Source organism: Trematomus bernacchii, unplaced genomic scaffold (assembly GCF_902827165.1).
Source record: "Trematomus bernacchii unplaced genomic scaffold, fTreBer1.1, whole genome shotgun sequence".
In the NCBI taxonomy this organism is placed as follows: domain Eukaryota; kingdom Metazoa; phylum Chordata; class Actinopteri; order Perciformes; family Nototheniidae; genus Trematomus; species Trematomus bernacchii.
The window spans coordinates 10,843,665-10,859,254 of NW_022987547.1; the positions used below are offsets into that span (position 1 = coordinate 10,843,665).

The window sequence follows — 15,590 nt, forward strand, 5'->3', positions numbered from 1 at the left end:
ACAGATGTACATAAAGTGACATGGAGTTAATGATAGCAAAATATATGGAATTAAAGCATTATTACAAAATGTACCAGTCGGTCAAAAATCACGCACTATAATTCTGCCATTAGATAAATTGGTGGATGTTTATGCAGTTTTGATAATGCATTCATACATTTACCTGCACCAATAGCCAAGCATGTGTTGCATGGAGTTTGTATGTAAGCTCATGGTCAGCCAGTCTTTATGACTGGAGTTATTTGTGAGTTAAGGTCTTTAATATTTTAAAGATATATATATATTTTAATATAATTCTTTTATATGCAAGATTAGAGGCTGCAGCAAATAGCGTGAATACATTAATCTCCCTCTGAATGTAGAATATCATCTCCTCATACAAACACAAAAGTGACAACGGTTCTGAAAATCACTGATGTTTACTAGTGAATTTAAAACTATATTTAACCACAATTGAGACACTCATGTTTGCCCATTTAACAAAACCTGTCTTTTTAGACAAACTCAAAAACAATTCAGAACTTAACAGGCCAGTGTAAGAATAATTTTAATTCCTTTGGTGTCTGCAAACAATGAGCATTTAAACAACATTACAAGATGTGATATACCTGTCAGACTGAAAACAAATTGACATAATAGTTTAAGACATTTTTAAGTGGGTTAAAAAAATACTACAAATACCAAAGTCACAGTAAGTGAGTTAAGGGAACACTGAGGCACACATTTCACAGGACAATGAACCCATCACAGAGGGGTGATGAAAGAAGTGTGGGGAGAAAGAATAATCTAAAACAAAGAGAAATAACATATGTATGCATTGCAAGAAAAATGAAGGGTAAACTAAACAATTAAATCACTTAACAAAACAGGTTAAACACTTTCTGGGATGTTACAAAAATAAAATCCTGGTAAGAAAAAGGGAAAAAACAACACTTCACTCAGAATGTCGTGGAAACACCATATCAATATAATTCAACACACATCATCAAAACTATCTCACTAAATAAAGAAATTACAATTATTTCACTGTTCTCTTGAATTAGTAAGCTAAGAGGACTGCTTGAACTGTGCACTCCCTCCTTCTTTAATCTGTTTGAGCTCTACAGTATCTTCAGGTTGAGGCACTTGGAAAGAATACGATTGTACTGAGTGTAGTATATTATGTACATTTGTTTTTATTTGTGTGACTTTAGATCACACTCCTTCCAAAACTCCTGTGCTTTAGCCTTACAGATGTAAAAAAAGTCAGATTTGCTGTCACACACTGAAACTGAAAGTCACATGGTCAACATGATCTCTTATTCCTCTCCCAACGAGTGAGTGAATGTTAAAAACGCATAGCAGTGCAGTCTAGAAAAAATGTTTCTGAGGTGGCCATGATAACCTAGTTACTGATACCAGATCAGTATTTAGGCTCCAAAGCTTGATGACTCTGACCCAGAAGAAATGGGCTGGGCCTAATCTCTGATCTAAAAAGAGAAGAGAAGCTGACCAAGATTAGCCTGGCAGGAATCCATCCAACAACACTGAGGACAGTGCAGGAAATGTGCCGGAAAACTGCTTTTCATTTTCCTCGTGCTTCCCCAAAAGCATCCTACTCTCGCCTCACTAAAATGAATGCCCTCAATACGAAACAAGGAAAGAAAAAAACTGGAAAATGTTGGAGTCTTCCCTTAAAATGTATCCATGAAACACTTACTACAAAATGTCATTTATGAAGCAGATTCACAACTAACCAACGCTACATTTCAATTAAAGGGAAAATAAGATGAATATTCACAGTCAAACATCATTTAGTGAGTTGTGGGCTCATTCTTCCAAAATAACAAACACCCTGCACACACCATGTATCACAACTTCTCCATCCCTGGTCCCACACAACACAACACTCCACATGTTAAGAGAACGACTCGACACCGACGGTCCTTCTGCTCCACCAGCACTCTGATATAAGTTAAGGCAGGCTGGAAATGTCCCGCTTTGGGGGGGGGCCGTCCGGTTTGCAGGCGCTGCCGTTGGCTTTGTCCTCGAAGATCAGCACTCTGTGGTGGGAGAGAGAAATTCATTAATTAGCAAATAAAACACAAACGCACTGGCAATTTTTTAAAAGAACACACATTGTCCATACACTGTACGATTCATTCCAATATAGATGTTTATTAATATAAAGTGGTTGATTACTTATTTCTTTCTTATTAACCTCACAATAAAAGCAATCAATCATGATGCTAATTTCTTGTTTTTTTTATGTCATGTTTTTTTAATGTGATGACATTTGTTGTATGCGTTTTATTAAAGTAAGGGCTGCAACAAATGTTAGTTTTCATTATCAATTTATATATATTTTTTATACAATTATTAGACTTATCATTTGGTCAATAACATTAAAAAAACAAACAGACATTTGACATCTTCAAATGGTTTTGGGTGATTTTGTCTGCTACTTGATCACAATTTTTGAATTGAAATAAATATCAAAGATCTATAGAAATATCGGTTAATTAGCACACAAGAGTAAAAAGAGCAGCAACAATTCACTGGAAAAAGGTAAATATTCCATTTTTTTAACGAAAGATTGTATTTGTTGTCCATCATGGACCCCACCCATCCTCTCCACCTGCAGCTGAACAGACAACGGAGCTCCTTCTCCAACAGACTGCTGCAGCTCCCCTGTCACAAGGACAGATACAGGAAAACATTCCTGCCCACTGCAATAACTCTGTACAATAAATCACCTCTGGCTGGAAGAGAACTCTCTGCTCCATAGTTTCTCTAGGAATAAAACCACATTGTACATTTATATAATCTGTTCAATATTTAATATTCCTTCTGTCATATATTTATGTATATATTTGTATATATAATACCTTGTTAAATTCAACATGTATATTTTCTACTTTCTTGTTTATTTCTAGTCTTTGAATTTGTATTGTACAAAGCCTTGTCTTTTTATGCTGCTGCAACACAAACATTTCCCAAACTGGGATCAATAAAGTAATATCTTATCTTAACGCTTCTGTCAACCGACTACTTCATAAATCCACTGAAACTAGTGTGTATTTAAACATGCAGAGATATAAATACTTTGTTTAATGCCCTCAGCCCCATGGAATTGTGCATACAGAAAGTAAAATATAAAGAAGGCCGTAGTAAAAGGATGTGAAAAAGACAAGTATAAACAATCCAGGCAGGATGTGTCAGAGAATACACACAGAGCCACAGCTACAGTGTGTGTGAGCGCTGAGTGAGAGGAAAGGAATGAAGGAAAGCACAAAGGGGAGTGAGGGGAATGCTGGTTCAGACTGAACACAGCGGAGTGAGTGATCTGACGGGAGCTATTCAGGGCGAATGCCTGTCTTTAATTTCCTTTTTTGGAAAACTCTGCAAAGCTCCACTAAGCTCATAAGGAGCCATGATCCCGACCACGAAACGGCCACTCAGCAACTCAGAGCCCGACACAAACACTCACACTGCTGGTGTCTGCTACACAGAGCTGCCTGCAGTCAGTCAAAGCCCCCCCCCCCCCCCCCCCAGTCACTGATTTATCAAAACAACAACTCAAATCAACTGTTTTGGAAAATCAAAGGGTACATTCTGTTATTATTCACTTACTCTATTTTACATGTATATAGTTTACTTATTTCTTCATTGTACTGGCCCCTTGCACCTTTGTATCCCCTGCAAGGTTTGATTTTGTATTCGTTCTTGCATTATTCTTTTTATTTCTGGACAGTAGTAGGTGTGAAGTCCTTTTCTGATATTACCAGACACCTCTAGCTATTCACTATTCAATAAAATCCACATTACTCATGAAAATTATGAAAATGATCATTGTGTAAACAATTTAGAAAAAAAAAATGAATATTGTGATATATGAGCTCCTTCATAAAGCCTAGCTCTACATACAGGATTTACATCTCACATCTGTTAACCGATAATGCTTGTAGAAAATATAAAAACGATAAGGCTCATATTATCTAAGTCTTTGTAAAAAAGAACTAGAGAGAGTGAGTGTCCTGCCTACTTAATTGCACTAATATAAACTCTATTCAAAAGAAGAAGTAAAATAACTGGACCCAAATTCGGAGCTGACCTCAATCATTTTCCTCCGATTGTAAGAAGATCAATTGTTGCCGTGCCAAATGCCGCAAATATATCTGTTCTAGAGCGTATTGTCCTCTCAACGTCTCCCCCCTCTCTACTCTCTGGAGACAAAAACAGCGCACAAGAGAGGCTTTGTAGACTCAGATATCAGAGAGGGGAGCAGCAGGATGCTTTATGAACAGCCTTTAACCAATGTTTCCTTTCCTAATCAGATCAATGATTATGCATGTACATATTTCATACACTACAAAATGTTTGTAGCCAATACAAGCTTACTCAAATCTACTTTTCTTTCATATTTATATACCATTTTTGACATTTCAGTACAGTGGATCTATAAGAGATAGCCAACTCCACAATCCTCTAGATTATTTTGGTGTGAGTGATCCAATTTTAGAGATGTTGAATGCTCTCTTAAATTTGATTGAAACAAAAATTGCCCTCTTGTAATGCACAAAGCGCCAAAAAAATACAAAAACTCAACAGCAATGTGCCTTCCTTTTTTACACATACTCTCTCCAGTACAGGTTAGCTCTGAGTGTTAGCGATGCTTGCAGTCGGGCATTGTTGCTGATAGCAACTTTCTGATAGTGCCGTGGGTCCACATTTCAGATATTACGTCATATCGGATGCGAATCTGGATCAGCTCCGTTATACCCCCGTTTTTAGAGATTTGGGTACGGAGGAAAAGAGAGAGGGTTTTCTTTTCTGACACTTTATGAGTTCCCGGACACACAGGGGACACATATTTATGTATAAAAGACATCAAAAAGTGCATTTTGCATGATAGGTCCCCTTAAAGTTGAAAATAAATGAATAACAGACGTCAGCTTTTTCTGAAATACAGGGTCCATCTTAAATAACTGGGTAATGATTTCTGAGAGGGGCATTGCTTCATCCTCTTTTAACTTCAATGCTATGTCAAAAATGCTTCGACCAAAACTGAATTAATGACAGACATCATCTTATTTCTGAAATACAGGGTCTATCTTCTAGAAAGCTACCAAGTGGACTGGAGTGGCGGGGAGGGGATGCAACACTTATAAATAGAGGCTTGGGGATTATTGAATACACTTTCGAAAAATGGTAAAGGGCAAAGGCAGAAAAGTTATGCATTTCCTCTGCTGGGTGATTGTGGGATTATGAGGATTTGTCTAAAGGCTCCAGCATTGCTTACATGCTGCAGTAAATACACACTTTCTCTTTCAGTGTGACTCAATGCAAGGCTGCTTTAAAAAGGCTTAGACTCACCTCACTAACCCGCGTGAGAACGGAAATAATATACCATATCCACTATAGCTATTCATTTCTATTGTAAAAGTGGAATTCAGACAGAATCTGAGGTTATCTGGTGTTTTTGTCCTATGTTACTGTGGGGTTGTTAAAAGAAAAAGAGACAATAACAGAACAAAAATGTAAGTTTTCCATTTAAATACATAATTGAACATATAATAATACTCTTATTTTCATTCGATTAATTCCTTTTTTAACTATTAAAGTGTCCAAGTTAAGGAAGGCTTTGTTAAAGTTGCCTTTTCTATATACATTTTGACCTAAATTCACCAAGAATGTACTTTTGCCACCATATTTAGGGGATTGGTGGTCCATATTTCCAGTGGTAAAAAATATGAAACGTGTCTCCCTGGACTGTCAGTGGTTAATCCGCTGTAATCAGTTACCTAAGCTCCTGATCCCAGCTCAGGATAAGGATGGGTTGACTATGGATAGGTTTGTTGCCATTAACGATTAACGCAGCTCGTGTTAGTGACATCATCATTAGTCATCCCAGTTTCCCCTGCTGGAAACAATCGGCTGACACGACACATGATTCACATCCTACACACAGACCCACAATGCAGCAGCAGGTGGTTTACAGACACCATTTAACACAAAGGGGGTGTGACAAATGTATTACAAGGAAATGTAAAATACTCTCCTGTAAACATTAAGCTTCTACTATTCATACAGCATGTGATGCAAATGTGTGAGGGTTACAACAATTGCTGACAAATGTATTTACGGCAGTTCATTTTTAAGATAAAAATGATGGACTTAACATCATTCATTTACTTGATTTTCTTTAAGCGAGTGCATTAGAGCTGATTCTGGAAAACAGAAACGCAGAGTATAAGTTTAGGGCTTTTATTGTGAAAGGAAAGAACTAAAGGAGTGGATCTGATGCGCTGTCAGAGTGGTACGTTTTGGACCAAGGTCCTGTGTTGTAGTTTCATAATCCAAATTAGTATAGAGGAAACTCATAACACTTTGCCACACTATAGTGCATTTCTTAACGTAGTGTCCATTCTGCTTGATGCCTTAATCTGTGGTGTAAATTATCCGAAAAAATCGACCTTCTCCCGACGAAAGATTGCATTGATTTTCTTCACGTTCAGTGTAAAAGCTACCAAGACTTAAATACTTATAGAAAAAATATAATGCTGTTAAGATTAATTGCACAAAAAAAACCTTCTTCTGTGTAAAGGCCTTAACTCTGCAAGTGTGTAAAAACAGTTACTTACAGTTTGAGCACCGCTGAGCGCTTGCCCAGCATCATCTTGACGAAGTCTCTGTAGTTGATGGTGTTGCTGCTGCCGCCCGTCACCTCCACGATCATCTTCTTCAGCTCCAGGTGGGTCTTCGGGACCCCCATCTTCTCCATCGTCCGCTTCAGACCCATCATATCTGAGGAGGACCAGTCACCAGGTTAGATATTTATCAAGGCGCAAATCTGTATTCCTTACAAATATTGGACTGTAAGGAAACCACAACGTTATCGAAATGCTTAATTTGATGTATCTTAAGCATTTTGAAAGGGCACATCAGTAATTCCACACATGCTCTGTTTACTCTGCATTACGTGGAGAACTAATATGGGCCTGGAAGAGTCGAGAAATGTACATCTCAGTTGTTACAATGGAAATAATGTAGTTTTAGTATGGTTAAAAAAGAAAAAACTTGATATCAGATGGAGTTTGGTTGTATTTGTCTGTTTAATGAGGACAATTGGTGTTGCAAGTTCATTTTGTTTATTTTAAAATACTAAATAAAAGCTTGGGGAACATATTGAACTTACCTCAGGAAAACAGAGATGAAACTACACAAACCTTCCCAAATACATGAAATATATATTGTTGGTTGTTGTTCTGACATCAATCAGTTGGAAAGTTTTAACATATTGCCCAACTCTAATTTAAATGCTGATGAAAGCACTAGAAAAAAGTTAAGGGATCACCAAAGTACTTCAAATTCATCTTTTGGACAGCATGGACATCTGCACCTACTGTTAATGCAAGCTACTTATAGTTGTTGAGATGTTTCAGATTGGACCACAGTGGGGGACCAAGCAACTGACATTGCCCACACACACACACACACACACACACACACACACACACACACACACACACACACACACACACACACACACACACACACACACACACACACACACACACACACACACACACACACACACACACACACACACACACACACCACACACACACACACACACACACACACACACACACACACACACACACACACACACACACACACACACACACACACACACACACACACACACACACACACACACACACACACACACACACACACACACACACACACACACACACACACACACACACACACACACACACACACACACACACACACACACACACACACACACACACACACACACACACACACACACACACACACACACACACACACACACACACACACACACACACACACACACACACACACACACACACACACACACACACACACACTTTTAGTGCTACTATAACTCACCAATCTCTCCTTGGTCATTCAGGTCAAACTCGGCATATTTATCTGCAAAACAAACACACAAGAGATTATTATACACACACACACACACACACACACACCACATTGCCTTCAGCAACATTTAGACAAACAAATCACCAGCTGGCATCTTACATGTCAGCAAAAGTGTTAACAGAGACCTCAGTGTCTAAAAGGACAGGCACTAACAGCTGATGATGACAGGTGTGTTTTTCTGTGTGTGTGTTTTGGATGTCTGTCAGTGGTAAGCAGCTGAGTGGGGTTGACATCAGAGACAGATGAGAGTGAGAGGGTCAGGAAGTTAAAGGAGAACTCAGAGTTCAAACACAGCAATAAGGAAGGAAACCAAAAAGGCTTGGCTGGACAAATTTAAGACTTGGATACAAATGTTGCTCTCAGTCACAAATGAAATCTGGTGCTACTAGCCTGCAGAAAAAACACTTATGAAGATCCCACATTAATGAAGTATAATATTGCAACTTTTCAGAAAGTAAGAATTGCATTTGGAGCCTTCTTGTACAGAATCAATACTTTTTTCCTGATTCTAAAAATGTGCAAAGAACAATGTAAGTTTCCTGCAGATGGCCATTAAGGTTAAATAGTTGGACCGTCTTTAAATAAACTAGTTATCTTCCCTACTAAGAGTTATACGAGAGGACCGACACCACACTCGTATCTGCTGATAAATAAGGAGCTGGGGTCAGTTAGCTTAGCTTAGCATAAAGACTGCAAGCAGAGGGAAACATGCTAGCCTGGTTTTGAATGATGGTTAAAGAAATAGCGGACACAAGCGATCGTGTTATACATATTTTCACTTTGTAAGGGGATGCTCGTCAAACTATTTCTGTAAATGGGAAATATGTTTTCTATACGTCACAATGTATTTTGTAATTTTAAGTCAATACTGACAAAAGAGAAGAGGAGTCATTTGACTAATCTCATAATCAACCTTTAGGCATTCCTATTAAGTTCATTATGCGGTTATCTTTAAAAAACAAAAAGAAACGTTCCCGCTTCTTCCTAAATTTCAGTATTCTCTTTTGTCCAGAAGACCACTTTAGTCAGATTACACTGATTTCTGTCGCACAGTGAAAGCTCTGTGTGTGTGTGTGTGTGTGTGTGTGTGTGTGTGTGTGTGTGTGTGTGTGTGTGTGTGTGTGTGTGTGTGTGTGTGTGGAAGAGAGAGGACTGTGTTAACTGTGTGAACCCAAGGGGAGAGGGACAGGACAATGCTAACCCTGTTCAAAATCTCTGAGAAAGGGGCCTCCACACACACACGCATCTACACACACCGAGCTTTTGAGAGGGCCACTTGTCGCAGAGCAGCCTGTTGATCATCTGCAGACACAGAAAATGGCTCGACCAAACGAAAATGTCTTTAGCGTATCCTCCTGACCTAAATTCCTTCAGCAGAGGATGTAACAAAATACATAACAGCCATTTTATGACAAGATTTGGATTTTGATCTGCTTCTGTTTGACATCATAAAGATGTCTGCGATAAAAATGTATTACATTTGAGTTGTATGGTGGCGAGTTTGAATACTTACAGGTGTGGCAGATATCATTTGAAGGGGCTTTTTCATTTAATAAAATAGAACAAACCCTGGTGATAAAATAGTTGAAATAACTTCCCCTGCCACTGCCCGGCCAACAGATAATAAACAATGAACTTTTTTTCCCACACTTTTAAAAGACACTGATCCTACAGTATGGCCATAACAAAACACACCATGATTATTTTAAAAGAGGCCCTGTTGTGCTTTTTGGGGTTTTCCCTTTCCTGGAGTGTGTCATACTGAAAATAAATGCAGTATGAGAAAAAGAAAGACCTTTTTGAACATTAACGCATTTAAACATGTCACAGTAGAGACACAAAATACTAATACGAACCTGAAAATAAGCATATTAGGGCCCCTGATAAAACATTTTTTAAATGATCATTCCTCTTACTATATCGCAATCATCGCAATTGCAATATCAGTCATAATAAATACAATTAGTTATTTTGTCCCGATTGTACAGCCCGATAAGCATCCTTCATATAACAGGGTATATGCAGGAATCCTGAAGTCAAATGTAATTCATTTTAAGACCTTTTTTAAGACCCTTTCCATACATTTTAAGACCTCATCGCCACTTGGAGTTTTAACCGGTTACATTGGCGACACACTTTACCTCACATTGACTATATACAGTATTGATTGTCCTTCCTCCTTATCTTCCAACTATTTGGACGCAAACTTGCATTTCCCCATAACGATGTTGTTTAACAACCGGCGTAAACGGACCTTTGCTCGCTATCAAGCAGTGAGCGTGCGATGTCCTGTTCAGATGACGTCAAATCCAACGGGATGCCATAAATAAACTACACAGAATCACACTACACACCTACGCAATGATTACATTCAGGCAGACGTTAGAATACAACCTCTTTGGACAATTGATATACTTATTGAAAACAAGCTACAAAATGTAATACATTGGAAAACGCTGTTTAATACTTTTTAATAGCCTTAATTTTTGCTAAATTGACACCCTGTATAATAAAATTAAAATGAATAATTGAAAAAAGTAATTTGACCCTTAAAGTAGGGTATCTTTATAAATGTTATGGTCATGAGAATAATTGATGTGATTTGGTTTGTGTTTAAAAGCTGTGTTTAGTGACCTCTGGTTAAGTGGAACAGTATGAAACAGAAGGGGAATGCCAGAAAGTAAGAAGAGCGATCCTCACGGGAACTGGGTGTCAGTTCCTCTTTCAGTTTATATATTGCTGCTCCATTTCCTCCAGCAAGCATAGATTATAAGTAGGACAGTGGAGCATGTTCCTCATATGCCTTATGTTATGTCGCTGATAATAAACTTTGTTCTCTCCATGCACCCAGAGCCTACATGTGTAATATCAGAGCAATGGGGAGGAGATCTTTGGCAAATCATGTCATTTTGTTCCCGCTTTTATCTCCTCATAGCAGTGATGTTTTCTATTCCCAGGAGCTATGCGTTCACCCAGCATATTTCTGAATATTGTAACAATAAGCAGAGGAACGCCCCTGCACATTCCTGCAGGGCCACGGAGGATTTGGCCTTGCAAAGCTCTCAGAAATCTCTGCAGTCCGTCTTTCCCACAGAGAAAAACAAAATGCTGAAGACTCGTGCGTGCGTGCGTGCGTGTGTGTTTTCAGGCGAAGACAAAAGCCAGGAAAAAGGAACACACCCTCACAAAGACCAATACTTAGATACTGAAACTACTGATGGGACGGAGGGGATTTACTTACTTTTGAGACCTTCCAACTTTTCCGCCAGGTCTTCTTCATCCCTGTATTTTTGGTCTTCCAGGTATTCCTGAAAAAAAGAGAAAAGGGGTGAATGCACTGAAAGTGATCAGGAAGGAAAACAAGTTTGACTGAAACCCCTGAAAAACCACAGATTTGTTCTTTCCTTCACCACAAACAAAGGTTTAGTGCACAAGTTTAGTGCACAAGATTGTAGGAGTCTGTATTTGTGTGATGGTCTACCAGGGGCTGTTTTTCAAATCTGACTGCTGCAGGAAGGAAGGATGGCATGTTTTCTTTATGTTATTTGTATAAAGTACATGTAGGGACAAACCAGGTCAATAGATACAACGTTTTAAAAAAACTGTCACATTTCTTAAATTCTCAGAGAAACTTCAATATGCTTTTATTCAAACTACACAAAAATGAAACGCGCCCACGCACAAATTAAAGCCTTACTATCCTACACTACTCTGTCAAAAGTGTCAAAAACCTCCAACTTGGGAATGATGACTCACAGTCTTAAAATGTCCTTCCCCCTCACATCTCCATTACTTATGTTCATTAAGTGGAACACCTCACAGGGGTGTAAGAGGAAAGAGCCTGCAGGGAGCCATCGTAATGAAATGATAATGATGCAATCTGCCATGTGGGAGTCAGCCTCCATCCTCACCGAGAGGAGAGGAGAGAGGGAGGAGGGGAGAGGAGAGAGGGAGGAGGGGAGAGGAGAGAGGGAGGCTGTTCTCTGCACTGACCTCTGTGTGTCAGTCAAGCATGTAATTAGGGTGAGGAGGAGGATAAACGGCAACGCCACAACTGGATGTTTATCAGAGACGCCTGACTCAGTCTGCTGAATCACTACTGAGACACCCCCCCCCCCCCCACATGAAGGAATGTCCTCTCACAGTCACAGTGTATCTTGATCGAGTGTATTTGAACAAGTGCTGAGCCAGTATTACTCATATTATGTCCAACAGTAGCGTTCATGAATCTAAAGATAGTTTTGACAATGACCCTAAGAAAGACCCATGCTCTGGTCATATTCTCACACCTATTGTCGTTTAAAGTAAAGCCTTATTTATTATTGCACGAACCAAACATATTGAGGGATGTCCATCACAAATACTCAAAGCCCAAACTGATAGAAAGAACATTTACAAATTCACATTGGAGGAGCTAGAACAGGGAATTTGCTTAAAAAGGAAGCCAATGAAATGTTCCTAGATAAACGTGCTTTGATTCTAAGTTAAGTCCCAACAGGATCCACTTGGACATATGCACCCAGGTCAATATAATGTACATAGACGGATTACTGAACCATGGGTCCAAAGTGTCAGGGGCCCCCTGGCCTTCACTTCACAAAGAGTAACTCGAAGAGACACGTACCAACCAGGAAGAGAATACAAATGACCACAAAGAAACATAAAGATTCTACAAAGAGGACAACAATGACCATAAAGAGATGCAACAAAGCTGCAAAAAGAGCATCACAAGTTCAACTATAAAAAGGGGGAAAACAACCACAGAGAGACACACATTGACTACAAAGAGATGTAAAGCAACTATGAAGAAACGGAAAACTACAGAAGGACCAAACTAGTTAAAAACTGACACAAAACAACTACAACTGGACAAAAAAGAGACTCACAAAACAAGTTCAGACAACATGTATCAACAAAAAGATTAACAGTGACAAAAGAAATCTACGAGACACACACAAAATGACTATAAAAAGGGAACAGCTAGAACAAGGAGGCAAAAATAACTACAGAAAACCCCAAAAGGATTACAAATTGACACAAAAGAACTACAAGGAGTAACAAAAGGAGTACAAAGAGAGAGAGAGCAACTACAAAGTGACACAAAACAAGTACAGGACACACTGAATTAGGGTTGCTCAATTAAATCGTATTTTAATCGCAATTACGATTATGGCTTGCAACGATTACGAAAACGTAATATTGTTATTACTTTTTTTTTGTATTGGTTTTTCAGTTGAATTATACTTAAAGTTCAGGGTAATCAACTGTTAAAAACATACTGTTCACATGTTTTTTCTCCAATAAATTGATGTTTTCAAAGTAAATGGATAATCGTTTTGAATAATCGTGATATCAATTATTGACCCAAATAATCGAGATTATGATTTTTGTCATAATCGAGCAGCCCTACACTGAATGACTATAGAATGGAAAAAAGAAACCCATAATAACTACAGAAAGAGAAAAAAAGTACAAATTGACACGGAACATCTACAACAAGACACAAAATGACATTAAAAAGACACAACACAACAATAAAAAGAGGCTAAACATCTATACACTCTGTATGTGGTGGGGTCTTTGCGCCCTGGAACCCAATCTCTCATAATCCCCCCATGGATGTCAGTTTATAAAAACCAAGCATTTAATCCCAGGAACTGTTTTTTTTAGATCTCGTATACTAAGAGATGTACACTTCTAATGTACACATTCACAATAACTGGGTGAATATCTATGATGGAACTGTGTGTGTGTGTGTGCAGGAATGTGACAGGCGCTGCAGGCTGCCCTCTTGATGCGACCTGGTTTTTCATGTGAGGCGATGACATCAAAGTGAAGGAGAGATTATACAGACATCCAGTTAATCTGAGGAGAGCAGTGTGGAGGAGTCCGAGCAAGCGAGGCCTGATGTGAGACAAAGGGCTCGTTCACACACCTGTTCCCCGGCAGAGGAGCCACAAAACACGGGGGAACAAATGATCGATATGACGGGGTCAGAAGGGAAATGCCATGTGTGTCAGCCATTCAACAAGTGCCACAAGACTGCAGCGGGAAATCAATAAAATGCATTACCAGCTCCAATAAAATAGTAATAAAATAACCTGTGTGGCGTTCAGGGGACTCCTTTTACACGAACTGCCTTGATACATCAGTGCAAAGAGAGGCCAATGCCAAGTCAAGTGTATGCAGGCTCATTACATTCAAATTCCCGTGAGAGGACGTTAGACACGACACATGGAGATATGAGGACACATGCGTACCTTGTTTATTTCGTCCAGTTTTACCCTTTGCTGCTCCTTTAACAGTCCAAAGGATTTCCCTCCTGTGAAAAAAAAGCACATTTTGTTAATTGCATGCTGGTTAATTAGGATTTAGCTCGTATTGTAGTCGGGGTCGGCCTGCTGATGCTCTATTGTAAAGACTCGAGCTAGCAGCAGACATTAATAACCGAGAAACAGACAATAAAGCATTCCGCTGTTGTTCTTTTGTGTTTTACCTTGCAGATTTGAAGGCATCCTGGAGTTTGTGTGTGGGAAAAAAAATCCAGAAAATGAAAAAATATCCGAGCCAGAAGGCTACCGCTGCTGTCCGCCGGGGCGATACTCTGTTCTCCGTCAGAGACCGGGCTCACTGGGCCACTAGGTACCGGTGTCAAGACGGACACAATTAGAAGAGGGACATCCGGTTAAGCTTTTCAAAACAAACCGTTGACCCCTTTTATACTTTCGTCTTTCAAGTTCTCTATCCATTTTTTACACAAAAACCCAACATCAGAGTAAAAATAAGTGAATAAATAAAAGAAAACGAAATTTGATAAATGCAAATAATACAAAAATAATGATAACATTTAAATGTGTTACAGTCATGAACCAATCTACTACCAATACTTAACGTGATTAAAACAATGCCACACAACTGTAAAGCTTGGTCTTAAGTCCGGAAATCTGGTACAGACATAATGGTGCAAGTACCATCTCTCGTTTGTGCATTAATACATGTTTTATTTTTATTTTTATTATATCCATTTTTTTACTTTTATTCTTATTATGTGTAGGGCCTACTATCTGTGTTTCTTTCTCTTTTCTGCTGCTGTTACGATACGTGAATGTCTCTAGTACAGGGATGAATAAAGGTCCATCTTATCTCATCTTATCAATTTTTATATTTTTAGGTTACAGGAAAAAAGCACACTTTTAGCAATGGTCAAAGGTCAAGACTTTGGAAATATTCGTAACATTTTAACAGTGGTTTCATTCAATATATTCCATATGAATGTTGCTTTTTGACCTTGCAAATATTTATATCTTTATATTTTTATTAAGTGTTATATGCCATAAAGAATAGGCTACCTGATTGTTTTCCTTGTAGTAGTAGAGATTAGATTTTAATCATATTATTTATTTGTTGTCACAGGGGGCTTTTTCCTCAAATAGAATTACAATATATTATATTCAACAACAAAAACAGTAGATAAGATTAACATTGGACTGTTACAAGTAGGCAAACACACGTTGATATATATATATATATATATATATATATATATATATATATATATATATATATATATATATATATATATATAGCCACAATAACCAACAGCATACAATGTC

The 15,590-nt window shown here is 38.4% G+C and overlaps 1 protein-coding gene across 1 annotated transcript; it reads right to left on the reverse strand.

Moving 5' to 3' along the window:
• Positions 1–530: 530 nt before the first annotated feature.
• On the reverse strand, positions 531–14,654 carry aif1l (allograft inflammatory factor 1-like). Its single transcript, XM_034122657.1, has 6 exons — positions 14,474–14,654; positions 14,238–14,299; positions 11,219–11,285; positions 7,927–7,968; positions 6,624–6,786; positions 531–2,042 (listed from the first exon to the last, which is right to left on the reverse strand). Exons 1-6 carry the CDS (start codon positions 14,490–14,492, stop codon positions 1,955–1,957), a joined length of 441 nt encoding a protein of 146 aa, XP_033978548.1. The 5' UTR covers positions 14,493–14,654; the 3' UTR covers positions 531–1,954.
• Positions 14,655–15,590: the final 936 nt, after the last annotated feature.